Source organism: Pantherophis guttatus, chromosome 2 (assembly GCF_059756535.1).
Source record: "Pantherophis guttatus breed Tessera chromosome 2, ASM5975653v1, whole genome shotgun sequence".
Lineage (NCBI taxonomy): Eukaryota > Metazoa > Chordata > Lepidosauria > Squamata > Colubridae > Pantherophis > Pantherophis guttatus.
This window is the reverse complement of record NC_142064.1, coordinates 113,333,588-113,359,190: the sequence shown is the minus strand read 5'-3', so window position 1 is coordinate 113,359,190 and position 25,603 is coordinate 113,333,588. Positions and strand designations below refer to the sequence as shown.

Sequence of the window (25,603 nt, the reverse complement as noted above, 5' to 3'; positions counted from 1 at the left end):
CCATTGGGAATGGGAATACTGTATCCCTAAACTGCTTGTTTATTTAATTGTTAGAATTATATCTTCCCTTTTCTATGGGTGCTCAGCATAATGTACATTGTAATCGTTCCTCTGTTTTTCCCCTGTAGGATAGGTTTGGCTAGAGAGGGAAAGTCTATATGTTTTCAATTAGGTACTCCAAAAATGAATATTGATTGGCACCAACAAGTATATACTTCTAGATGATAAATATAGAAAACAAGACAACAGTTTAAGGCATTCTAGAAAGTTTGTAATGAAGGTAAGTAAAACCAAGGAGGGTAGAATAGGTTTAAAATAGGCTGCATCATTATAAGAATTTGATAGAGTACTATATTTATAGAGTTTGCAAAATTAGTGCTTGAGGTAGAGACTTGTTATTCTGTTTTAGCCATTGAATGAATGCTTTTGTCAAAATCCGGATTTAGATGTTACTTTAAAAAGCATTTAAACTGTTTAAATCTTAGATACTGATACTAGGAGAGAATCAACAGTGTGGGGCCTAACCTAACATTGACCTAATCAAGACAGAAACATCCCTGGCAACATCCTTTTACTATGTGCACAGGATGTTGCCTCCTCATTAGCAGCTCATGACTGAGAGAGCTTCATAGCTGTACCAGTGTTAAAATAGTATTTTCTCTCTTGAATGTGGCCTTTGGTTAGGGAAAAGAGACTAAGTACAGTCCTAAGGTAGTGATTAAAGCACCTGATTGAATTCTAGCAGCACAATGAGAGGCTGCAGGGCACCCAAGTTTCCAAGGAATGGAAGCAGCAAGGGGCAAGTAAATTGCTCATTCCTGCATTTGTAGTTTGTAGAGAGCAGTACAGGGACTGCATAAGTAGAAGCTGCTTTATTTACCATGAAATACTTTCATGTCAACTAATACTTCCATTTATGCATTTACATATTTACATTAGGAAAATTTATAGAAAGTAGATAAATTAGGCAAAGCAAAGCACAAGAAAGAAGGCAAGGACATATCTTTCAAGGAATAAAATGGACAAATTGGAAATTCAAGTCATAGAATAAAAGTGAAAGAAGGGCCAATTTAATCTTCTTTCCCATGGGATAACTCCCTAACTGCCTTATTTCTTGCATATTCCTAACCATGCCTGGATTTATTGTGATGGGGGGGGGGGCGCGAAGCAGAGAGTGGAAAAACAGAAAAAGTTTATACCACCGAGAGGCATTTTCTTGATTCCTCATAAAATTCTGTAAATTAGACAAGGCAGTTGTATTATACCAGCATAGTCTGGAGGACTCACTTTGATATCAGAAGGATCAGAGGGATTCAGAGACCTTTGATGAGAAGGTGTCACCTTCCCTCCTAAAACTACCCTCTTATGAAATTTACTGGACAGGGCAAGGTTGCAAGATTAATCTGCAAATAAAATAAAACAGAGAAAATAAATAATTATAGAGTCCTCCTCATCCTAAAGCATGCCAGAACCTTTAGCATTCAAGAGGGGTGGCAGCTGAACTTACTAGACAGTAACAAGGAAGGGTTTCAAGTTGTGCCATGCGTGGATGGATTGTTGGGCCTGGCCTCGTCCTGCTCATGTGTGGCATTGTTATTCATACCCTTTATATGTGCCTTAGCAAGAGAAGGGGCAGGCAGAGGCTCAGCAGCCAGTCAGTGACGGTGGCCTTCCAATTACCTTCCATGCATGACCTCAAGAAGCAGAACAGAGCTGATGAGAAAAACAGTAAGATATGGCAAAGTGGTGCCATCCCAGGCTATTCAGTTGAAAGCAGCTGGGAGATGTGAGGGGCCAGTAGAAGTTATCATAGAGCACCATAGGCCCATGAGTGGCTGCACTTTGCCATATCTTACTACATCCAATCCAAAAATTTGACTTAAACACACACACACAGAGATGTGTGTTAGTTGGTTGTATAGCTATCATTTTACAACAATTTAGTATCACACAGATTTTGTTTCAAATGTTGAACCCATTGAACTCATATTATATGAGCAAATGGAGCACTATAGAGCTAAATGTACTGATCCAAATGTGACGTGATTAAGGATGGAAAATGAATCCACTATGGATTTCTGTACCATGGCATGACCCTATGCCCAAAATGTACATAAAGAAGCCTATATTGCACCCAAAATTGCACACAAAAATATGTAGCTGAAATGGGTGCAAGTGAGCATGTTGCATCTAATCTAATTTTTTCTACATCATCTGACCATAACTGAGGCACTAGAATTGGGTGGATATCACTAGGTTCTGATTTATTGAGTCTCTGGCTCATTGAGTGCAGTTTTCTACGAGAAAGGAATCAAGAAAGTGCTGCCTTGTATCCTTGAGAAAATAATTCACAAACATGGCATTAAAAACAGACCCAGGAAACTATAGACCAATCAGTCTAACATCAATACTTGGGAAAATTATGGAAAAGATAATAAAAAAACGGATTTGTGAACAACTAGAATCAAATAAAGTTATAACGAGTAGCCAGCAAGGCTTTGTTAAAAACAGATCATGCCAAACCAATGTTATTTCATTCTTTGATAAAGTCACTAAATTAGTAGACCAGCAAAATGCTGTGGACATAATATACTTAGATTTTAGTAAGGCATTTGACAAAGTAGACCACAACCTACTTCTTGGTAAGCTAGAAAAATGTGGACTTGGACAATATCACCACCAGATGGATTTGTAGCTGGCTGACAAACCGTATTCAATGAGTAGTCCTTAATGGTACTAGATCCACATGGAGAGAAGCAAGCAGTGGAATACCATGAGGCTTGGTAGCCCTCATGGATGATCACTTGAATATGAGCCAGCAGTGTGCAGCATCAGCCAAAAAAGCTAATACAATCCTGGGTTCTATAAACAGAGGCATAGAATTGAGATCACATTAAGTATTAGTAGCGCTTTATAAAATCCTGGTAAGACCATATCTAGAATACTGCAACCAATTTTGGTCACCATACTACAAAAAAGATATTGAGACTGGAAAAAGTTCAGAGAAGAGCAACTAAGATGATCAAAGGCCTGGAGACTAAAACATATGAAGGACCGCTGCAGGATTTGGGATTGGCTAGTCTAAAGAAAAAAAGAATTAGGAGTGACATGATAGGAGTATTTCAGTATTTGAGGGGCTGCCACAAAGAAGAGGGAGGTCAAATTATTCTCCAAAGTATCAGAGGACTGTACAAGAAACAGTTGGAAACTAATCAAAGAGAGAAGCAACCTGAAATTAAGGAGAAACTTCCTAACAGCGAGGACAATTAACCAATGGAAAAGCTTGCCTCCAGAAATTGTGGGTGCTCCATCACTGGAGGTTTTTAAGAAGACTCTAAACAGTCACTTATCTGAAATGGTATAGGTTCTCCTGCTTGAGCAGGGGGATGGACTAGAAGACCTCCATTCTATTCTATTATCCAGACTTTATGTTCAGCATCAGCCCTTTCAATAACATAGAAATTTATCCTTTGCACTTTTCTTAGGAGAGGTTGGCTGTTTGCATATATGTAGCATGTAAATACTGCATGCTTATCAAGAAGTTTTCTGTGCACAAATGAACTGTGTAGGTATGTACGTATCATACATTTTGTTAGTGGAAATGATGAAAAATGATAACATTTTTTGAAGAATGTTTTGGAGTCTTTGTTGTTCCAATCAACTGCAATTCTTTCTGAATCTCAACCTTCCCCCCCTCCCCCCCCCAAAAAAGGGGGTCTTCAGAAATATCAGTGAGGAGGATCTTCAGGCCTGGATAGTGTAACAAAAGCCTCTGGAATTTTGCATCTTTACTCCAACAATGGGTAAACTTGGCCTAATCCATTAGCCAGAGAAAGAGAGCAGCTGCAACCAGATTACATCTGCACTAAGTGTGCTTCTGGGCAAGACTTTTATTGTGCAACCATCCTGCCTAATTGAAATTTTAACAGTGTCCAGACAATATTGTGTTTCATTTGTAACTGTACAGTATTTTCCCAGCATCTCTGTCTTTTTCCTTTTCATAAAAAAATCTGTTTAACAGGAAAACACAGAATGGCTATACAGTGTCATTTGATTGCTAGTATTTAGGAACTGTCCATTTGGGAGTGCACTTATTACTTATCTTGAGACAATAGAAATGAAGGAAAACTCATGGTCACCAGCCAGAGGAACAAAAGCAGTTAGATTATTTCATTTTTTTTTCCTGTCCAGAAGATAATTTGAGCAAAAGTTAAGTACAAATCACTAAAACAAATAAATCAAATTCCATTCAGCTCAGAAAATAAAAATATATAGCCATTTGTAATTTTTATGTTGTGAGGGAAATCACAATTTCATAGGGAGAACATTTTAAAACAGACACAATAATACAACTAAAAGAAAAGTAAAAAATAAAGCAGCTGAAGGGTTGTTGTTAGTTGCGAAGTCGTGTCCAACCCGTCACGACCCCATGGACAACGTTCCTCCAGGCCTTCCTGTCCTCTGTCATCCCCCGGAGACCATTTAAGCTCATGCCAACTGCTTCAATGACACCATCCAGCCACCGTGTTCTCTGCCGTCCCCTTCTTTTGCCCTCAATCATTCCCAGCATTAGGCTCTTCTCCGGTGAGTCCTTCCTTCTCATTAAGTGGCCAAAGTATTTCAGTTTCATCTTCAGGATCTGGCCTTCTAAAGAGCAGTCAGAGTTGATCTCCTCTAGGACTGACCGGTTTGATCACCTTGCAGTCCAAGCAACTCGCAGGAGTCTTCTCCAGCACCGTAGTTCAAAGGCCTCAATTCTTTGGCACTCAGCCTTTCTTATGGTCCAACTTTCACAGCCATACCTTGCAATCGGGAAAACCATAGCCCTGACTATATGCACTTTTGTTGGCAGGGTGATGTCTCTGCTTTTTAGTACACTGTCTAGATTTGCCATAGCTTTCCTCCTCAGGAGCAAACGTCTTTTAATTTCTTGGCTGCAGTCCCCATCTGCGATGATCTTGGAGCCCAGGAAAATAAAATCTGTCACTACCTCCATTTCTTCCCCATCTATTTACCAGGAATTGAGAGGGCCGGATGCCATGATCTTAGTTTTCTTAATGTTGAGTTTCAAGCCAACTTTTGCACTCTCCTTCTTCACCCGCATCAAGAGACTCTTTAGTTCCTCTTCGCTTTCTGCCTTTAGAGTGGTATCATCTACATATCTGAGGTTGTTGATATTTCTCCCAGCAAAGCTGAAGGGTAGTATCCATAATTTTTCATTCTTCTTGAAACTGCATCAGTCTTAAAAATAGAATACTGTTGTATTATTCCCATGTTATATATGAGAAGTTATAAGACTGCACATACAATGAAAATTATTTTTAAAAAAATATAGAAGAGAAAAAATCTTGTATCAAGATATTTCTAATTCAAAATTTAGTTTCCCGTGTGTTACAAGAATCTTCCAGAGGTATTATCTTATGAAATAAAGTGAGACAAATGGATAGAATTCTGCAGTTATAACCTATGATGCTTGTGGCAATGTGGAATGCTTGTCAAGGAACAGTCTGGAATATATTTGAAGCAAGTGCAAGTTTATAGCATGACTTGAAGGGGGAAGAAACCTAATAGAAGATCTGAAATACTTCAGTGATATCTGCTTCAAGAAAGGAGGTGTCACAGCAGGATCTGATGGAAGACAACATTCCCCATAAGGACAGTCAAAGGGGCAAGCCTAGTATGCAAGGGAGAAGATAATCTGCATTTGTGAAAGTAAGGAACACCCTTGAGGTCTTCCCAGAAGACTCAATCTCTTAGTTTTCAGGGGAAGAAAAAACAGATTGCAGAACAGGAGGCAGAATATGTAACCTGAAGGGCAGATGGGATGCAGCTGTGCCCTGCCAGAATAGAAGGTGTTGTGGTAAGCTCACTTCTGCAGGAACGGAAACAAATGGGCTGACTGGACCATTGCTTCATAAAATTAGCTATCTGCCAAGAGCAAGGATAGGGTTGTAACAGAAGAAATTCCAGAAGTTCTCAAATCCATTGATAATTATCTTTTCTGGCTAATGATGCTACAAAGAACAATTAATGTGGCCTTTAAAGGTCTATGGATCAGATGATTGTGCTGTTTGCACAAATTTGATTTTGTGGACCATTATCTGCTTCATCTGCATCAGGAAGTTTCAATCTTTTTTCAGACTGTTCTAGAACCCCTGTTCAAGAAGCAAAGGTCTAGTGATAGATAATTGTCAGTATTTGAGCGAACAACTTGCTTCCTTAGACACTCATGGCACCCCAGTTTGAAAAATGCTGATCTATTTGATACACTGCTAAAACATTCACAAGGAGCTGTAAAAATGTATTTGGATGTGCTTAGTGCTACAAATCAGGTAGGGAATATTTTAAAATTACCTTGACAAACATATTTTTCTAAGGGTCCTCTAATGAAAGAAAATTATGAAAGAGTGCCATCAGTCAAGATGAATTCCTTGACATCCTTTACTTTATTTAGCTATAGAATTTCTAGTACTTCTATGAAGGATCAGTGGTGGGATGCTACCAGTTCTCTCCAGATCGAGTGAATTGGTAGCGGCAGCGGCAGGCTCCGTCCACCCGCCCGGACGCTTCTGCGCAGCGCAGAAGCATTGCGCATGAGCGCACAAGCACCCATGAGCGAACCGGTAGCGACGGGTTTTGAAACCCGCCCCTCGAAGGAATCATGGTGAGTTCTAACTATGTGGTCTTACACATGGGAAAGTTTTAATAAGAAATTTCTTGAGAAAACCAAGCAAATCAAAGAATATAAAAAGGAGTTTATTGGGAAAAAGGAAATATTTGAGAAAGCAAGGTATAGAAGCAATCACAAATGGATAGAATGTCTCATATTTCCTGGGGAAATGGGGGAAAAAAGCAGAATTGTTGCAGAAAAGATTCCTTATCCCATGAGATGTGAGGGTAAAAGCGTGAGGAGAGGCTCACAGTAATCATTTCTTAATTACTCTAGGAAAAAAATGATTTGAAAGATGTTTTGGAAGGCTTTCAAGATTCTGTTATATTGCCCTACTAGCAATAAAGATCATTCCAGAAATCCAAATGGTCCTTGTTTCCTCAGTTTGCCAGCCACAAAGAGGTTGATACATACAAATAGAATTCAAAATAAAACTGGTACAATTTAACTAAATTAATTATTGTCTCCTTGAACAGGGCCCTGAGTTATAGCACATGTTTCTTGCCAAACAGAGAAATTTGGGAGGGCGGGGGAATATCATATGTCAATCTTTGTCTTTGCTTGGGTACCATCCCGAACTAGACACTTATCATGTAAGGTGAGATTGATGATGAACATTTTAAATAGTAATTGAAAGGGAAGCTGATCACAAAGTATCAAGAAAGGTAAAAGTATCCAGAAAGATAAAATTTAAATTCAGCTGAATATGCCAAAAGAATTGTAAGACCTTGGTAAACATCTTTTTCCAAGGGCTCTTCTTCAGATGTGTTGAAAAGAAATGGAAGAGAAAAGAAGTAGTACATCAGATTCTCAGTAAAGATAGCAAAATGCTAATGGATAAAGAGCAACGTTTAATTCCTATTATGGCTCACTGTTCTCTGATAAGAAGTTATTGTAAGATCTCTTTTAAACAACAGGTTGAAGGGACAAGATTGAAGACCGAGACTGACAGTGTTTCTGTTTATTTGGTGGATGCTGTGTTGTCAGCCTGTTTCTCTGCAATTATCAGCATATTTCTCATTTTCCTTGAAAAAATTTAAATATCCAGGACCAAATATCACATCCTAAGTGCTGAAAGAATTTATTGATGGCTTGGCTAAATTATACATTAGCCCTGGAAAATCCCCAGAAAGGATAAGATGCCTGCCAGTTTAGTTTAGTTTAGTTTTAGTTTAGTTTAGTAGATTTATAAGACCACCCAACTAAAACAATACGACTGTGGGTAGCATACAACAAAAAGGCAAACAATAAACCAAAACAACCAAATAGCATAATAAAAACAATCAAATGTCTGGAAGAAGGCAAATATTTTCTGTCTTCAAAAACAGGAAAAGAGGAGATTGAGGGAACTATAGAGCAGTGAATCTAACATCAATACAACATATGGAAAAGTTCTAGAGTAAATAATAAAAATATTCATTTGTAATCACTTTGAAAACAATGATATTATTTTATTTATTTATTTATTTGTTTGTTTCCATTTCTATACCGCCCTTCTCCAAATAGGACTCAGGGCGGTGAACAGCCAAAGTAAAAAACAGAACATACAAAATTTAAAAACAGTTTAAAATAATTAAATATTTTGGCCGTAAATTAAAACAACAACAACATTATTATTAGCCAACAATATTATTAGCCAAGGTGAACACAGATATGTCAAAAGTAGAGAAGCCTTAATCTCATTTTTTATTAAGTAACTTCTTAAATAAATTATGGGAATGCTATGGGTTTACTTCAGTAAAACATTTAACATAATGCCCCATCATATGTTGATTAATGATCTAATAAAGTGTAGGATGGATGGCATGAAAATTAAATGTATTCATATCTGGCTTTAAAATTATAATAAAAGAATCTCATCAGTTATTCATCATCAAATTAGAATGCAGTACTAGGTGGGACACCACAAGTTTCAACTCTGAGTTCTGTACTCCTCAAGATTTTTATTAATGACTTGTATCAAGAGGAGGTAGGAATGGTTATCAAATGTGTAAATTACATAAAATTGGATAGAACAATTAGTTTCCTAGAAAACATAAAATTTAAAACTGTCTTGATAGATTAATAAAACTGGTTGAATTAAATTTAACAAAATTAAAGCTCTTCATTGAGGTAAAAGTAATTAAAAGATAAGATGGAGGATACCTTGTTTGATGATGTTACTCATCAAAAAAGTTCTTCAAATATTCATTCAATACAATCCAAGTACAAGCCAGTTATATGAAGGAGCTTCAAAAAAACCGTAAATATAGTTTTAGTCTTCAAATTACATCCTGAAAAGTATAGTTTCCTAATTATGAGAAATAATTATTTCATTTTATTCTGTATTAATCAAATCCCAACTCAAGTATTGTTTAGTTCTTGGCACTACATTAGGATACATTCAGGCAAAATGGAACAAGAACACAGAATAGAAGTGCAAATTATCAGAGTAATCATTGAGACTAAAGAAATGTTTAGTCTGGAGAAGGTTGAAGGGGGAATATAATACCTGAAACAATGTCATATAGAAGAATGTCAGTACCTCATGCTTAAAAGAACATCTTGCAGAAGAAGAAAACAATCTTATGCTTGTCTTCCCAATCCCCTTCAAGAGAATTTCCTGCTTGTAGTCTAAAGATTCTTTCTCCCATTTAAGTTGCTGCCAGATCAGGCTCATGTCATCTGGTCCATTTACTCCAATTCCTTCCCTCATTTATCCAATATAAGCTAGTTGTACACTTTGAAATAATTTCATCATTTGGTTGTTGTGCATTCAGTGCCAGATGTGAATCAAAAAGCAATAACATGGACTGAGGAAGTTCAGTAACCTAAAAAAAACAACCCGGCTATTAAGACATATAGTTGCTGAGCCTTCCATTTCAGCAGTAGTTCTGAAAAATGAAAATGAAATATCTGACTTGAGCCTTGCCTTCTATTTTAGTTGTTTTCTGCTTCCTTCCCTCCCTCACTCCTTTGTTCTTTCTTTCTTCTTTTCTCTATTTTATTGCAAAGGGATATTGATTAGCTAACAGTCATGACTCAAACCAAGCCTGAAGTTCAAGGATGTAGTTCTAAAATAGTTTGAAGAGGGTTTCTAGGCTGATTCTTAAGCATTGACTTCAGTCCTCTCAGTTAACTTTTTTTCTTCAGTTTTTGGAAGTGCATCTTGTTGAAAAATCAAACATGAAGCACAATACACATATGTGTACTTTTTGGGTTTAAACGAAGAGTCCCCAGATAGCAACCTTTGCCTAAAATGGCAACCATGACCACTTTTCTATATCTTTCTGTAATGATATTAAAGAAGGGGCAACTGCCTGTGGACTGGGTAAGATTGCCCCTTTCTCCTTCCCTGCCTATTGCTTGGGAAGACGAGATTTACCAGGCCTGTGAGGGATAGATAAAGAGCTCAGCAAAGTGTTTCTTCTGCAGGGGCAATGGGCTTGTTTGTTTGTTCAGCTGCTGCCTCCTGATAAGGGTTTATTTTGTTAGATAAAAGCACCTCTGAGGCTAGGAGATCACAGCCTTTGAGGAAAAGACTCTTAAGCCAGTTTGAGGAAGTCATGGCATGTACATACATATACATGCACACATGTACATGCAAAACACCTACCCAATTGCCAAACAAACCAACAAAGGCAAAGGGATTTGTCTTATTTCATGTCAGATTGTGGGCAAAGTGTAGTGCCGATGGAAGACTTTGAATTATAGAAACCCACAAAGGTTATGGGAATGCTGAGTGTTATGATGATGTTGATGGTATATTTTGTCCTGAAAAAGAATAGTTTGCCTGGTCATTCCAAGACAGCAATTCTAATACAGTCCTTGTGGGCATTTCTGGACTAAATTTAACTTTATGGAGATTTTGACCAAAGAAGTGGCAAGTGATTTTCAATTACCTCTCAACGAGAAACCCTAAATTGGAATATAAATATTGTTAAGCCATTTGTCAAACTATATTTCTCAACCGGTATGGCTGGTCTGAGGTATCCATTTCCAACCCATATGGTATATTGGAAGAAGAAAAAGGAATATATTTTATATCCATTTTTATATATATTTAAAAAACACTCTATCCTTCTACTATAGGTGAATCTGTTACTTTCATTTCAGTTTATTTTAACCCCCAATCAACCCAGAAATGCTACCTCATATTTACAGTATTACTTGAAAAACACCCAGGGGTATTTTTGAAAGTCTGCTCCATTCTATTTTTAGATTACTGCCTGAATTTAATATTTCATTTTAAAAGACATTGCTTGCAGATCCTTTTTCTTACAAAATTATAAGGATTGCATACAGAGCTCATCCCTAATTTGGAAACCTGTTCCTAGGTCTTTTTTGCCATCAAAAAAGGAAAGTTTTCTTTTGGCTTTCAACATTTCTTTAATCTTCTAAACATTTTACTTTATTTATATTAAATAGTAAATTCATGTAACATTGCAGTAGTTTGAACATACTCTCTTCCTAGTTGTGCTTTTTAGTACTGCATGGCCTCTATTTGATAACAGAAGTGATATAAAGCCTGTCTCAGTAGTAGTGTGTTATCAGCACAGCAATGGCTGGATGGAGTCAGCTGCTTTCATTCATATTTGATCTAAATAACTGTCAATTAAGTCTTCAGCTCTTCATCTGGATGAATATTCTAGTTGAATATACTTAGTTTTTTTTTAATTAAGCTGATTTTCAATAGACTGGCTCTGGACAAAAATGCCATTCAAGGAATCTGCCTACATGAGGATGCCTTCATGCTCTCTGAGCTTGGTTGCTTGCTTGCAGAGGTTTCATTGCCCAAAGTAGATAACATCATCAGTGTTAATCATCACTTCTGATGATCCAGTTTGTATTGTACTTTGTTGTTTATACAAGGCTGCTAGGAAATGTTCTATGAGAATTTGAAATTTGGAACCATCAGGATGCATAGGAAGCTCAATTCTATTTGACTTGTACTTTCCTCACAGGTCAAAAAAATCTTTTTAATCCTTTGCTATGCAGAGTCAACAATGGGCCGAGTGAAGACCAGAATTTTGGGATGAATACAAAAAAATTCCATTTAGCTAAGGAGATGTTGATTGGAAGAGTGTCAGTCAACCAAATCAGATGGACAGTTTATTAAAATGAGGCTGCTCTCCAAGTCTGTAACTGGAACATGGACTAATACCAGGCTTGAGAAGGCTAGTGTCCCTGTTGTGACTGATCTCGCTCCTGAAACACAAACATAGCCAGGACTAGCTCTGTTTCAGTAATCTCTAGGACCATATTAAACTGACCCTTAATGTGATATGCTGCTGACTGGTTGTTCCCGAGTTTAACTCTGAATACCTGAAAAGTCATTAAATGCCTTGGTGCCTGAAAGAGTTCCTTCCTTGTGTCCTTCTCCACATGTCCTATGCAGAACTTTTTGTCTCACTGTTCCCACTAAGGGCAATGCCTTTGCCATCCTGCCTTGAGATACCTCACAGAGAAATAACTGACTGACCAGCACATTCCTTCAATGTGTGCTTTTAATTTGCTGCTATTTATTGATGTTGCTTTTAGATTATTTCTTAGCATTAATGCAAGCAGTTATGATGCATGAATCTAACCGAATGCAGCAGGGTTCTCTAAGTGCATTTTGCCTTTTTTTTCTTCTTCTATCTGTCTCCTTCAGCTGGCTATCAGCTGTGGCAGAATTTTTAAACTAGAAAGAAAAATAAAAGTGATGATATATTAATTCTGAAGCAAGCCCCTCATGCTTAAGAATTTATCTTCCATCTATCCCTGGGCTAAGCAAAACCATACTCCTCTGTCCGTGTGTCAGTTGCTTGATGCCGGCATTGTGGGAGCGCACTTAGCCGCCAGCACTAAAATGGCTGCCAAGTTTTAAAATGGCTGCCAACAGTTGCAAGGCCGGAAGGGAACAGTGTGCCTTAGCCAACTGTAGAAAAGAAGGAAAAAGAGAAGGGGGGTGGGTGGGGGTAAGGGGAGGAGAGAACTAACTCTGAAATATTTCCTCATGCTTCCCCAGCTGTTGCAGAGCAAGAGACATATTTCCTTTCTTCTTTCTGCTTTTATTTGACGCTGATAAAAGGTAACCTTGTACGGCACTGTTGATGTAGCTAACCTGAGTTCTGCAACTAGTGACCTACACTAAATTAGGACAAGCACCATGAGACAGGCAGTCCTAAAGCACAGTGGCGTAGAGCTGAAACATTTATGATAGCCAATGATTTGAAATTTTCCTTCTGGCATTTTATTTCAGATGTTCTTTTCCTTCTAAGGGATTTGTGGAAATTGATGCTTTTATTAGGGCTACCATACCTGGGCTGCAGAAATCCAGAAAGCCACTAAATAATAGGAAAGAATCACAAGTTGTCTCTGACTCTTGGCTGCCATCTAGTGGTCACCTGGAATTTGACAGTTCTAAGTTGGCATTTCTAATTTTTATCCAGGACACTCAAAGTTCAGTTAGGTCTTGTACAGAACATATTTCACAGACTCTGCCAAGGGACTCTATGAGTCTTATCCTCCATTTGGATTGAAATATGACCTGTATTTTAACATTCTACTTTCAGAAAAATACATTTTTTTTTATTAAGCAAGAGACTTAATCTTTCCTCTTGCCAAACAAGGAGGAAGTACTTGTTTAGTATAGACATTATCTCTATTCTTTAGCATAGAATTCCTTCAAGATATTATGTAGAAGAGGGGATTTTGGCATGTTCAAAACAGTGCCATCTGCCAAAATTGTTTTTCTCCAAGTAGATATGACAGGAAGCTGGAAACCCTAGCAAGGGTAAGAAGAATTAGGGAAACAGATCCATACCTCCTGATTTTGAATTAATTTTTCTAAGATAACTCTAGTTTTCATGCATTAAAATCCTTGTTAGACATGAAATATTGTAAAATATTGCTTATATTATATTATATTACATAAGCATCTTCAAATTATTTTTCCTACTTTAAAAATATAGGCAAGCATTGTTGAATTCCAAAAAGGACATGTATACAAATACAACAGGCAAATCAGAACCTCTATTTAAAACCACTGACAAAGGACATAATATATTGTTTTGATAATTAGTGGCTACCATTAGCAGTATCCCTCTGCAAATCCATTTTTAAGCTATCAAAATGATACATTTTACTAATATGTTTTATAGTTTCACTTTTCTCTGTAAATATTTTATTTGATCTCATTTAAATATCCCAATATCAAAGTTTAGATGATCTCATGAATTCTAATGTTAATGGGCTTAAAAGTTCTGACTCCCTACTTTCTCCACATCATGCAGAACACTATGATCCCCTCCTACATAACTACACATAGAGATTGTTTCTGTTATTTGGGATAAGAAGACCCAAATATTAAAACTTTTTCTTATAAGATGCAGGTAGTCCTCAACTTATGCTAACAATTTTGCAACCATTTATACTGTGGATGCAAAGAAAATCACTGTGGTCATTAACCTAATCACATGCTTGTTAAGCAAATCACATGGTCATTAAGCAAATTCAGCTTTTTTCAATGAATGTTTTTTGCCAGAAACTGGCAAAAGTAATTGTCAATCATAGTCATGTGACACAGGATGCTGCAACTAGTCAAATGCAAGCTGGTTACCAAGCAATCAAACCGATCACATGACCATGGGTGGATGGTGGCCTTAACTGCAAGTACAGGTCATAAAGCATTTTTTTCAAGGCCATCATAACTTCGAATCATTATTAAAGAAGTGGATGTAAGTTGAGGACTAATTGCTCCATCCTGTTAATTATTTTGGTTGTTTTTCTGGCATTTCTTTTCAGTTCAGTGACACAACCTAATATTGTACACAATATTTTGAGTATGCACATGCATAGAGTTATGCAAAGTCATTGTTAGGATCCTGTCTTTATCAGAAAATTATTTCCGATCTTTCCAATCCTGTGTACCATTTTTATATGTAGTATCAATATATACCATACATATAGTACTCAAAGCATTTCTTAAACTTTATGATGCTTATCAGAATCATAAAAGGTTGCTTGGTAATATTTATCCATGTAACACAGAAGTCATGCTGATTAATTCTTCTTATTGTCAGGAAATTTCTCCTTATTTCTATGTTGGATCTCTCTTTGATAAGTTTCCATCTGTTACTTCTTGTCCTGCCCTCAGGTTCTTTGGAGAATAGGTTGAGCCCCTCTTTTTCATGACACCACCTTAGATATTGGAAGACTGCTATCATGTCACTCCTTGCCCTTTTCTTCATTAGACTAAATATAGTTTAAATATAGGCATTCATACCACATGTTTATTATAGTCAAGCATTTGTCTTCCAAATTTAACAGGTTAATGTGCTTGTAGGATATTTCAGCAGAGGTACATAGGGTTGGACAAGCAGTGTTCAGGACCTTTTCAGGTCTGAGAGTTATTATTTATTTATTTATTTATTTATTACATGTATTTATATGCCGCCAATCTCCCGAAGGACTCAGGGCGGCGAACACAAGTTAAGAAACAAGTACAATAAAATCATAATTTAATCCAAATAATTAATTAGTAGTAAATAATAAAGCCCGGAATCAGTCTCAGCCTATTTATTTGAAAAGCCGTCTTCAAGTCCCGACGGAAGGAGCAGAGATATTAGATGATAATACTTCAGGAAGAGCCATATTTAAGCCATAATATGGCCTTGAGGAACTGTATGTAACTAAAGGAAAAGCTGCTAAAGGTTTTATGAGTGCAAAATCAGGAATCTCTTCAGTGTGGCAAAAATAGCAAAGGAAGCTGAAGGAAATAATGGAGTTGCTTCCATATTTGCAGGCGATTATTCTGAGAGCACAGAGGTAATCCTTTTTCTTCTGCAGTTAGAGGGGATATACAGTATTCAGCTGTCTACCATTCTTTTGTAGAATAAAACATTAACTTTTTCTTCAAACTATCCTGAATAATCAAGATTTTCTTCTAACCAAACTTGTATCTGAATCTGGCTGGGATTGTGGGGAGAATCCCTTCAGAGAACAAACTGCTGAGATAGTATGAAAAGGAAGAAAAGGTAGCATAACCAAATTGTTCTTTAAATTGGATTTTCCTCCCCCCTCTCTTTTACTTGATTCATGCAGGCCTGCTATTAAAGGAATGAGTTTGCTACCATCATATACAGGCTGGCTTTATGCCTAGGCATTGTGGCTTATTCACAAAACCATGATTTTAAAAAGACCATTAGACAGAATGAAGTGACTGCTTCAAAGGAAACATGGTGCCAGTTCTCTATTCCACTCCCAACTCTATCTCCTAAATTCTCAGATGTTCACATTAGGAAGCACACAGCCTGGCAGGGAGGAGAGGTCAAGCACAGAGATAGCCTAGAATAACCAGGCAACTACAAAAGTGCTAGGTCCAATCCATATGAAGTTTCTTGGAGCCTTATCTAATTGTTCCCAGGAGTAGACTGCCAGACTGGGGAAATTCTTGCATTATAGTCAGACTCAAACATAATAAAGTAGTTAGCTTGAACTCTGCATGTATGGATCTGGTCAAATGACAGTCTTGATAACATAGGAGATACTTTTTTAATTAAGAAAGGTAGAGAAGTAAGATTAAAATGCCCATTTCCACATGTGCAATTCTCTCTTTTTTGATATTACAAATTAAATGATACAACAACCAGGATTTAAATTCTTAGACTTTTCTACATATAATTTGGTTTTCAATCTTTAATAAGATTCTCTTTAGTGGGTTACATTCATTTGTCATAGAACAATATTTCTGTTTTACTCTGTTATATTTTGAAATGGATTATAAACTGATCCTTCAGCTATATGGCCTCCAGATTTTTATTTGTCCAGTGAAATCTGCCATAAACCAGAATTTTATTTCCTATAAAGTTTGAACTCTTGTCTAAGGAAGAATCATGATATGACTCATTTAAATATCATGGTGCCATCAGCACAAAAAACAAAATATCAAATTTGCTCAGTTTTAATACTAGCCTTACAGATTGCACAATGTGCTCATAATATGTAAGCTGGAACAGTCCCATAGGGCAAAAATACTTACAGGACAAGATTGAAAAGCAGGTAAAATGGCTTGCTTCAAGAGATGGATTTGGGGATATTATAAAAGGACAGGCGAAATATCAGTCATTTTTTAAAATTTATATGTTTTAACAAAAGATTATTGTTTGAACAAAAATATATTGTTCCGTATGGTTTATAATAAATAAAGCAAAATGTCATACTTGCTAAGCTTTTCTGTTATTTTCAATGGAAGTAGAAATAACATCAATAATTATATGTATGTCCTATATATGTATTGGAGAGGATTCCTTCTTGACTCCCGTATTGTAATCCTGTAAAATATGAAATAAAGAATTGTCTACTACATCTTTGTATTTTACAACAGCATGTCAGGAATCTGTGTTTAATAATGGCAATCAAATATTTCCCAAATTATTTATTTGGGAAATACCCAGGAAAATTCTGGAAAAGATAATCAAGCAGCAGATTAAGAGGATCTAGAAAAGGAACGAAGTGATTACCAGATGCCAGCATGGGTTTTCTGAAAACAGAACATGACAGACAAACCTTACTGCCTGCTTTGATAAAGTAACTAAATTAGTGGATCAGGGAAACACTGTGGATATAATATACTTAAGACTTCAATAAGGCACTTGATAAAGTAGACCACAATCTTCTTCTTGGTAAGATAGAACAATGTGGGAGAGACAATAGCAGCACCGTATGGATTCTTAGTTGGCTGACCAACTGCACTCAGCATGTGGTCCTCCATGGAACTACATCCACATGGAGGAAAGCATGCAGTGGGGTACCTCAAGGTTCTGTAGTATGCCCAGTGCTCTTCAACATCTTCATAAATGATCTAGATGAGGGGATAGAAGGACAGCTCGTCAAATTTTCAGAGTATACTAAGTTGGGAGAAATTGCTAACATTTAGCAGGATAGACTCAAGATTCAAGATTCACAGACTTAATTATTGGGCTCTAGCTAACAAGATGCGGTTCACTAGTGAGAAAAGTAAGGTCCTGCACTGAAGCAAGTAAAGTCAAAGGTATAGTTATAGAATAAGTGGTACCTGGTTCAACAGTAGTAGTTGTGAGAGGGATCTAGGTGTCCTAGTGAACCACCACTTAAATATGAGCCAGCAGTGTGCGGCAGCTTCCAAAAAAAGCCAGTACAGTCCTAGGTTGCATCAAGAGAGGGATAGCACCAAGATAACAAGAAGTGATAGTACCACTTTATCTTGCACAAGTGAGGTGAACCTGGAATACTGTATCCAGTTCTGATCACAATTACACTCAAAAAAAGATGCTGAGACCCTAAAAAGAATACAGAGAAGAGCAACAACATGATAAGGAATCTGCAAGATAAATCATACAAGGAACAGTTAAGGGAACAGTTAAGGAAACTATGCCTAGCCTAAGGAAAAGATGAATTAGAGGTGACATGATAGCTTTCTTACGGTGCATGAGGGGCTGCCACAGAAAGATGGGGGTTGACTTATTCTCCAAAGTACCTGAGGGTAGGACAAGAAGCAATGGGTGGAAACTCATTGAAGAGATATCCAATCTGGAACAAAAGAGAAGCTTTTTGACAATGAGAGCAATTAACCAATGGAACAGCTTGCCTCCTGAAGTTGTGGCTGCATCATTGTTGGAGGTTTTCTAGAAAGGATTGGACAATCATTTGACCTGGATGTTATAAAGTCTCCTGCCATGGGCAGGGAATTGAAATAAAAGACCTCCAAGGTATCTTCCAGCCCTATGATTCTAAAATTATAAGTGAAGTGAAGGAAAACTGAAATAGTTTATAAATTTTAGAGCAGTTCTTTTCATTCATTCAGTATGAAAGTAGCAAAGTAGATGATGCCATAAAGCAGGGCCCAACATTGTCAACCACATGCCTCTGATTCTTAGTTCTAGGAATATATTGATGACAAGTTCTTTTTTCCTTGTGTGTTTTAGAATCCGGACAATCAGACAATTCAAACCAGCAAGGAGATGCGGACATTAAACCACTGCCCAATGGTGAGTGAATCACTGCTCAACATTCTACTCTAAGTTGGATTCCATGCTCAACATTCTTATATTCCATTTTGAACTTCATTGAAGCCCTTTTCCCTCCTTTCCCGCCAATATCTGTTTCTGCACCAAGGTGGGGATGAGTAGAGAATGATCAGGAGTCAAAGATCTTTGTAGATTGATATGGAATTCTTGAGAAATAAATATAGGGGCAAGCAAGGTAGGATTTGTAATCTTAGAGTGGGAGTAAATATGCAGATTTGAAATCATGAACTAGGCTTGAATTAAAACCGAAAGAGGAGGAGGAGGAATGGGATTCAAAGCTGAGGTTAAGATACAATTCACAAAAGAGACAAAAGATAGAAGCAAATTAGAATTTCTTTCTATCCAGCCACAGTATAGCAAGCCATCCCAGTCTCCAATTGCTATAGCCTCTCATATTCTACTCCATCCTCATGACCCAGTCTGTGTCTGCCTTTTTTTCTTTGCAGGGCATTTGACCTTCCAGGACTGTTTTGTGACATCAGGCGTTTGGAATGTTACAGAGCTGGTGAGAGTGTCACAGAGTAAGTTAAGGCAACTGAAACTGCAGGTTTGGTGTGGTGATTTTAAGGTGATGAGACTTGGGGATGCATATATCTTCTCTGGGTCATCTTCTTGGGTTGTAAAATTGCTGAGAACAAGATAGTGAGAGCTGTGATTATGGCTGTACTGGCTCTCAAATGCTTCTAATGAAATAGGTGTGTGTATATTTAGATAGATGTCTTCCAAATACATACTGTACCCCTTGCAAGGAACGCTGAATCCCTTAGCATTTCTCTTAGAATTATTATTGGTCTCTCCCTCCCATCACTTAGTACATTAATAAATAGTACATTTTGAACAAAAAAGGAACTTCCTGACTTGTCAAGGAATTGGTGTGAACATGAAGGCTCTTTTCAGGTTACTTTTGGACAAAATTTTTACAGGGTAGGAGGGACATCTAGACTGTCATTTTCCAACATTTTTCCATTCTTTTTTTTTTTGTTAAGGAGCAAAGGATGGAATAGTTGCACAGTGAACTTTTATTGAAAGATACTTGGAAAATTTGCGAAGTCTTCTCTTCCATCAAACGATTTCTTTTTCTCTGTGATCTAACATGAATATTAAAATTACTTTCTGACAGAAAGGTACAAGATATTCTACTGTATTCTACTGTAGAATCAGTAGAGGTGGATGCTTCAATACAAATGGCAATTGCATGGTGACCCACTGCACTGAAAGCAATGAACTGAATCAGCCCCACCTTTAAGCATATATTACAGGGGTGCCAAACTGACAACCTGTGGGCCAGATGTATCATGCGCAGGCCATGCCCACTCAGCTCAGCGAATGGGAAAAACGTCATGAAATGTCATCTGACAGCAACATGACGCCATGAATTTGACACCCATGATATATTAGGAATCGATTGTTCCTAAGAATTTGTTTGTAGACTGCCTTTCTCAGCAAAGAATGCTGAGTGATATAAGCTTAACTAACTGCAGGAAACTTTAACAAGAAAGCTTTGTACCCAGAGAAAGAGTTCAGGAAATTTTATCTTTACTGTACTGTACATAATTCTTCAGCTGATCAATCTCAAATTCTAATTTGATGGGTCTAGCTCTAATTGGCCTAAAGAAGTATTCAGTCTCCAGACCAGTACTTGCTGACTATATTTCAATGGCAGAGTAAGATCCCCAAAATGATATATTTAAGTACTCTTTGCTATTTTTTTTATGAAGATATCTCTAGGTACTTGGAAGTCATGCTCCATTTTATTTTCTAACACTTAAGTGTGTTTATGTGTGTGTTTTCTCTTGAGAAAAGTAAATAACTGAGAAAGTAAAATCTAGCCTTCAGTGCAAGAATTCCCTTTTCCTATTGCTTCTGATCAGGGGTGAAATCTACTTACCTTCCTTACCGGTTCGGAAGCGCACATGCCGTGCCCGTGCATTACATGCACGCGCAGACCTTCTGCGCATGCACAAAACCTTCTGCACATGCGCAGAAGGTAAAAAACACATTACTTCCTAGTTAAAACCAGGAAGTAATGACACCCAGGTGGGTGGGCGGAGCTTTGCTCCACCATCGCTCCACCATCGCCAAACCACCGGCCAAGATCGCTACCGGACCAGGCAATCTGATCCGATCCGGGAGCATTTCACCCCTGCTTCTGATGGTTTCTGGAGATTGTGAGGGCCACAATGGATACATTAATGATGCAGGGTGGAGGACATATCTTTTACATAAGCACGATCCAAACTCTGTATTTTCCTGTTTCTTGTTTGTTTGTTTGTTTGTTTGGTGTTTGGTCTGCCATTGCCAAATCCTATTCCTCTCTATTACCATATACTTTCTGGGCTATAATATATATTGGTACAGAGTCATATTAGAGAAACTCTGATCTCTTTATGCAGGGAAGCCCCACTACTTCTGTGCAAAGGAGAAATCGGTTAGTCTGTTTCTCTTTCTTCTCAGGCCAAGCAATAGGCCACATTAGGGAAAAGTTTCATGATATCTACAATCTCTCTTCTTCTACAGAATCTCTGTTAGGATACCTCAGATGCTGCCTAAGTCAGGATCCATATTTCAGTTTGAAGAAGAAACCCCCTTTTTTTGGCCTTGCTTGTTCTGCAAGCCAACTATTCTCAGTTACCACCTGAGTTTTCTGACTTTGTTAGCCTTAGCCCCATACATAGATTTTCATTTGCTGTTGCTATTTATACTATTTCTATTTAGCCATTTGCTTTAATATGCATTCTAATCTTTTTTAATGAGCTAATCAATTTCCTGTTAGAATTTGTTTGCTAATTTCTTCCAAAATAAATAATTTAAATACTTGGCTTCTTCCCTCTTTTGCTCTCTCTTTTTTTCTCTGTGTGTAATTATTTATTATTTTTGAAGAGTTTGCATTACTGAGCAAATTGAAATGCAATGTTGCCAATGTTAAGACATCTGAACATTTATGATCATAATGTGGTCTAAAAGACATGAGCACATAAAGTAATCATAGTCAGTTATTTAATTTACTGTGATATTTCCACCACAATTAAGATTCATTTTCTGTGGAGGCACCAAACTGATTTTGGCCATCTCTATTGATGGGTAAAGTTCACAAGAAAGGCACAGCACAGCAATTGGCAAAAATCAGCAATAGTTGTGCCCAATCCCAATCACTAGGAAGTGCTTCCTTGAATTTTATCTTCCTGTTTTTGAGAACAAAACTGAAATATGTAAATGGCATGTACATAGCTCTCCCATTATGTTTTAACTGAAATACTGAATTCTGTAGTTATGAAATGGAAACTTAGATGTTAGCAGAAATTTCTTTACCCAATTAGCTGTGTCCATTCCTTAAGAATGTAGATTTGTCTAATAATAAAATGCTTTCATTTCATCACATCTGTATTATTGCCATATGCTCTACTTTAGAAAAGTATCTGGAAATAATAATTGACCCAGAATACTGTAGCTTCTGGAACTGCACCTGTGAGACAGGTGACTTCCCAACTGAAACATTTGTACTGTCTAAAGTCCTGAAAGGTTTGAGACCTGGATATCTGAAGACCTGTCATATGATGCCTAATGTAAATCATATAAATTACTAGAAGAAGAAATAAAGGGTCTAGAAACAACTCTAGCCACTCTGAAACTTAGTGAACAAAGTGAGAATCCCCAACTTTAGCAAGAAGACTACGCCAAAATTAAACACAATAGGAAGCAAACAACTTCTTTAAAAAATGACCCCATATATGAACAAAAAAAAAAAGAAAATGAATACACCCAAATTGAACACAATAGGGTTCAATTGTATTCCCTAAACAGTTTCCCCCAAAAATGACTATATATGAAGTTAAAGAGCAAGACCAATGGAAATATGCCACTTTTAGAAGTAAACGGCAATCAAGAGTAAAGCTCTTACTATCTACCCTAGCCCACTCCAGTGAAGTCCCTCTGGAACTGAACAATCGCTTCTATAGCCTCCCTCTGGAACAAAAAAACCCCCAAAACATAGTCATTAATAGTTTCTAAAAATGAGATACAACCCAGCATTTCTATAACAGGAAGAATAATATCCAAGACTTCCTTAGGGGGAAAAAGGTGAATATTGGTGATAGGAGATTTGATTCTTTGGGGAATAGAAACTATAGTCTACAGACTGATAGTCAGTCTAGGAAGGTATGTTGTCTCCCTGGAGCAAAAATCAAAGATGTAACTGAGAACCTTACTAAAATAATCAACCCCATGGATTACGACCCCTTCTGCACAAGAGGACCAATGACACAACAATGAATCTAAAAACAATACAAGAAATTACAAACAGCTAGGGAAGAAAGTTAAAGAATTAGGAGTTCAAGTGGTGTTTTCATCTATACTTCTAACAAAAGGCCAACATCCAATAAAGGAGCAAAGGATTTTAGAAATGAACCATTGGCTTAAAAACTAGTGTTTGTCAAGAGAATTTCAGTTTCCTTGACCATGGTCTACATTACCTACATGAAGTGCTACTGGCAAGGGATGGAGTGAATCTCACAAGAACTGGAAAGAATATATTCGGGAAGAGCTTATCAGAAGGGCTTTAAACTAAAATTGAGGGGGGAGGGGGGCAATCTTCAAGACCTTTAGAACCTAATTCCAAGCAAAAACCAGCAGATAACCAATCATGTAAAGAGGTAGGGAGTAAAGAGAAAGAAGAAGAAGAGAAAAAAAAGGAAAAACACAATGAAGTAGAGAGTGATGGAAAGGATGGAAAACCCAGATACAAAGTAGGAGATATAAGAAATATACTTAAGACCCCATAAAGGACTCAAATGCCTATATACAAATGTTCAAAGTTTAAGGAACAAACAGGGTGAACTTGAAGTACTAGTGCCTGAAGGTAAATATATAGTTGCCATTACTGAAACATGGTGGGATGAAACTCATGGCTGGAATGTACTGATGGAAGGATACCAACTATTCAAAAGAAACAGACCTAACAAAAGAGGAAGTAGAGTTGCATTAATATATAAAAGATCACTACATCTCTACAGAAATCCAAGGATTAAAATCTCCTAGAATCCATATGTGTCAATATAAAAGGAAAAAAGAATGACATTGCTATAGGCGTATACTACAGGCCACCCAACCAAGCAGAAGAAATAAATGAACTTTTTGCTAAACAATTAACAAAATATACCATAGTAGTAATGGGAGATTTTAACTACCCTGATACCAACTGGGAGACAAACTCTGCAGCAAGTGGGAGATCAAACATATTCCTAAGCAACCTAGATGACAACTTTGTCATTCAAAACGTAGAGGAGGGAACTAGAGGAAAAGCTATACTGGACCTAATTCTTACTAATAGAAAAGAAGTGATGGGAGAGTTGAAGTTGCTGGAACTTTGGGCAAGAGTGATCACATTATATTGGAATTCAATATAATGTAAACATAAGCAGTAGAACATATTGCAGCCAGTGTTTTAAACTTTAGAAAAGCTGATTTTAACAAACTGAGAGGGAGCCTAAGAAAAATTCCATGGATGAAAATCCTAAAGAGGAAAACAACTCAAGAAGTGTGGGAAACTCTGAAAAATATGGCCATAAAAGCCAAGTCTAGCACAATACCACTGAAAAAGAAAAACAAGAAATCCAAGAGAAAAAAAACAGCCTTGTTGCACAAAGATTTCTCTGAAAAGATCAAAGACAAAAAGGACAAGTACAAAAAAAATGGAAAGAGGGACACATAACTAAGGCAGAGTATCAGCAGGTAGCCAGAAACTGTAAAGATGAAGTCAGGAAAGCAAAGGCTCAGAATGAACAAAGACTTGCAACAAAAGTTAGATAATAAAAAGGTTTCTTTCAACATATAAATAACAAGAAAAAAGTCAAGGAAACAGTAGGTCCACTTAAGAGAAAATGACAAGGAAGTAACAGGCAGCAGAGATAAGAACTGCTTAACTCATTCTTTGCATCAGTCTTCACACAAAAAGAAAATATGGCCCAACCTACCAAAAACATAACTGTAAAAGACAGACTAGAAATAAAAATTAAAATAAACAAGAAAATGGTTAGAGAACAGCTATCTGATCTTGATGACTATAAATCACTGGGACCTGAGGGATTACTGTATTTTTTGGAGTATAAGACGCACTTCCCCCCCCCCCCCAAAAGTGGGTGGAAATGTCTGTGCATCTTATACAGCGAATATTGAGGGGGGGAGGGGGGTTGGTGTGGCACCGATCAGCTGTTATAGAATGGGCTGCGGTGGCAGCGGCGAACGGGCCATTGCGAACAGGCCATGGCAAGCGGTGAATGGGCAGCAGTGGTCCGAACATGCCACAGCGAATGGACCGCAGAGGCGAACAGGCTGCGGGCCTGGTGAATACCAGATGGATGCTGGGAGGCAGAGGCAGATTTTTTTTTCTTGGTTTCCTCTCCAAGAGCTAGGTGTGTTTTATAGTCTGAAAAATACGGTACATGCCAGAGTTCTGAAGGAGCTGGCAGATGTTATCTCAGAACAATGCATTGTACCATATCTTTCAAAAATCCTGGAACACCGAGGAATTACCTGAGGATTGGAAAAGAACTGATGTGGTTCCCATCTTCAAAAAAGGAAAAAAACAGACCCAGGAAACTACAGATAAATCAGCTTAACATCAATACCTGGGATAATCAAAAAGCAAATCTGCGAACATATATAAACAAAGTTGTAACTAAAAGCCAGCATGGGTTTGTTAAAAACAGACTATACCAAACCAATCTTATTTTATTGTTTGACAGTGACTAAATTAGTAGAGGAGCAGAATGCTGTGGACATAGTATACTTAAACTTCAGCAAGGCATTCAACAAAGTAGACCACAAACTACTTCTTGGTAAGCTAGAAAAATGTAGGATAGACAACATCACTACCCAAAAGACAAGCTCAGGATCCAAAAAGATCCTG

At 37.4% G+C, this 25,603-nt stretch overlaps 1 protein-coding gene and 2 long non-coding RNA genes across 41 annotated transcripts in view; all 3 read left to right on the top strand.

Moving 5' to 3' along the window:
* The window catches only part of LOC148115272 (uncharacterized), a 44,663-nt gene extending 27,648 nt beyond the window's left edge, over positions 1-17,015 (top strand). Inside the window, exon 2 of the long non-coding RNA XR_015732823.1 lies at positions 134-17,015. This is a non-coding gene — a long non-coding RNA (uncharacterized LOC148115272). The remainder of the gene's footprint in view (positions 1-133) is intronic.
* The window catches only part of NFIX (nuclear factor I X), a 267,955-nt gene that overhangs the window by 195,316 nt on the left and 47,036 nt on the right, over positions 1-25,603 (top strand). For all 39 annotated transcript variants that reach the window (XR_015732815.1, XR_015732811.1, XR_015732814.1 and 36 more), the window contains 2 exons: positions 18,598-18,660; positions 19,146-19,220. Coding sequence is in view for 26 of the 39 variants with exons in the window: in XM_087888548.1 (XP_087744674.1) it covers positions 18,598-18,660; positions 19,146-19,220 (138 nt within the window). In the remaining 13 variants the exon portion in view is untranslated. The remainder of the gene's footprint in view (positions 1-18,597; positions 18,661-19,145; positions 19,221-25,603) is intronic.
* Positions 19,217-22,296, top strand: LOC132709518 (uncharacterized). The gene is made up of 2 exons (XR_009620550.2): positions 19,217-19,267; positions 21,217-22,296. It is a non-coding gene; the product is annotated as an uncharacterized LOC132709518 (long non-coding RNA).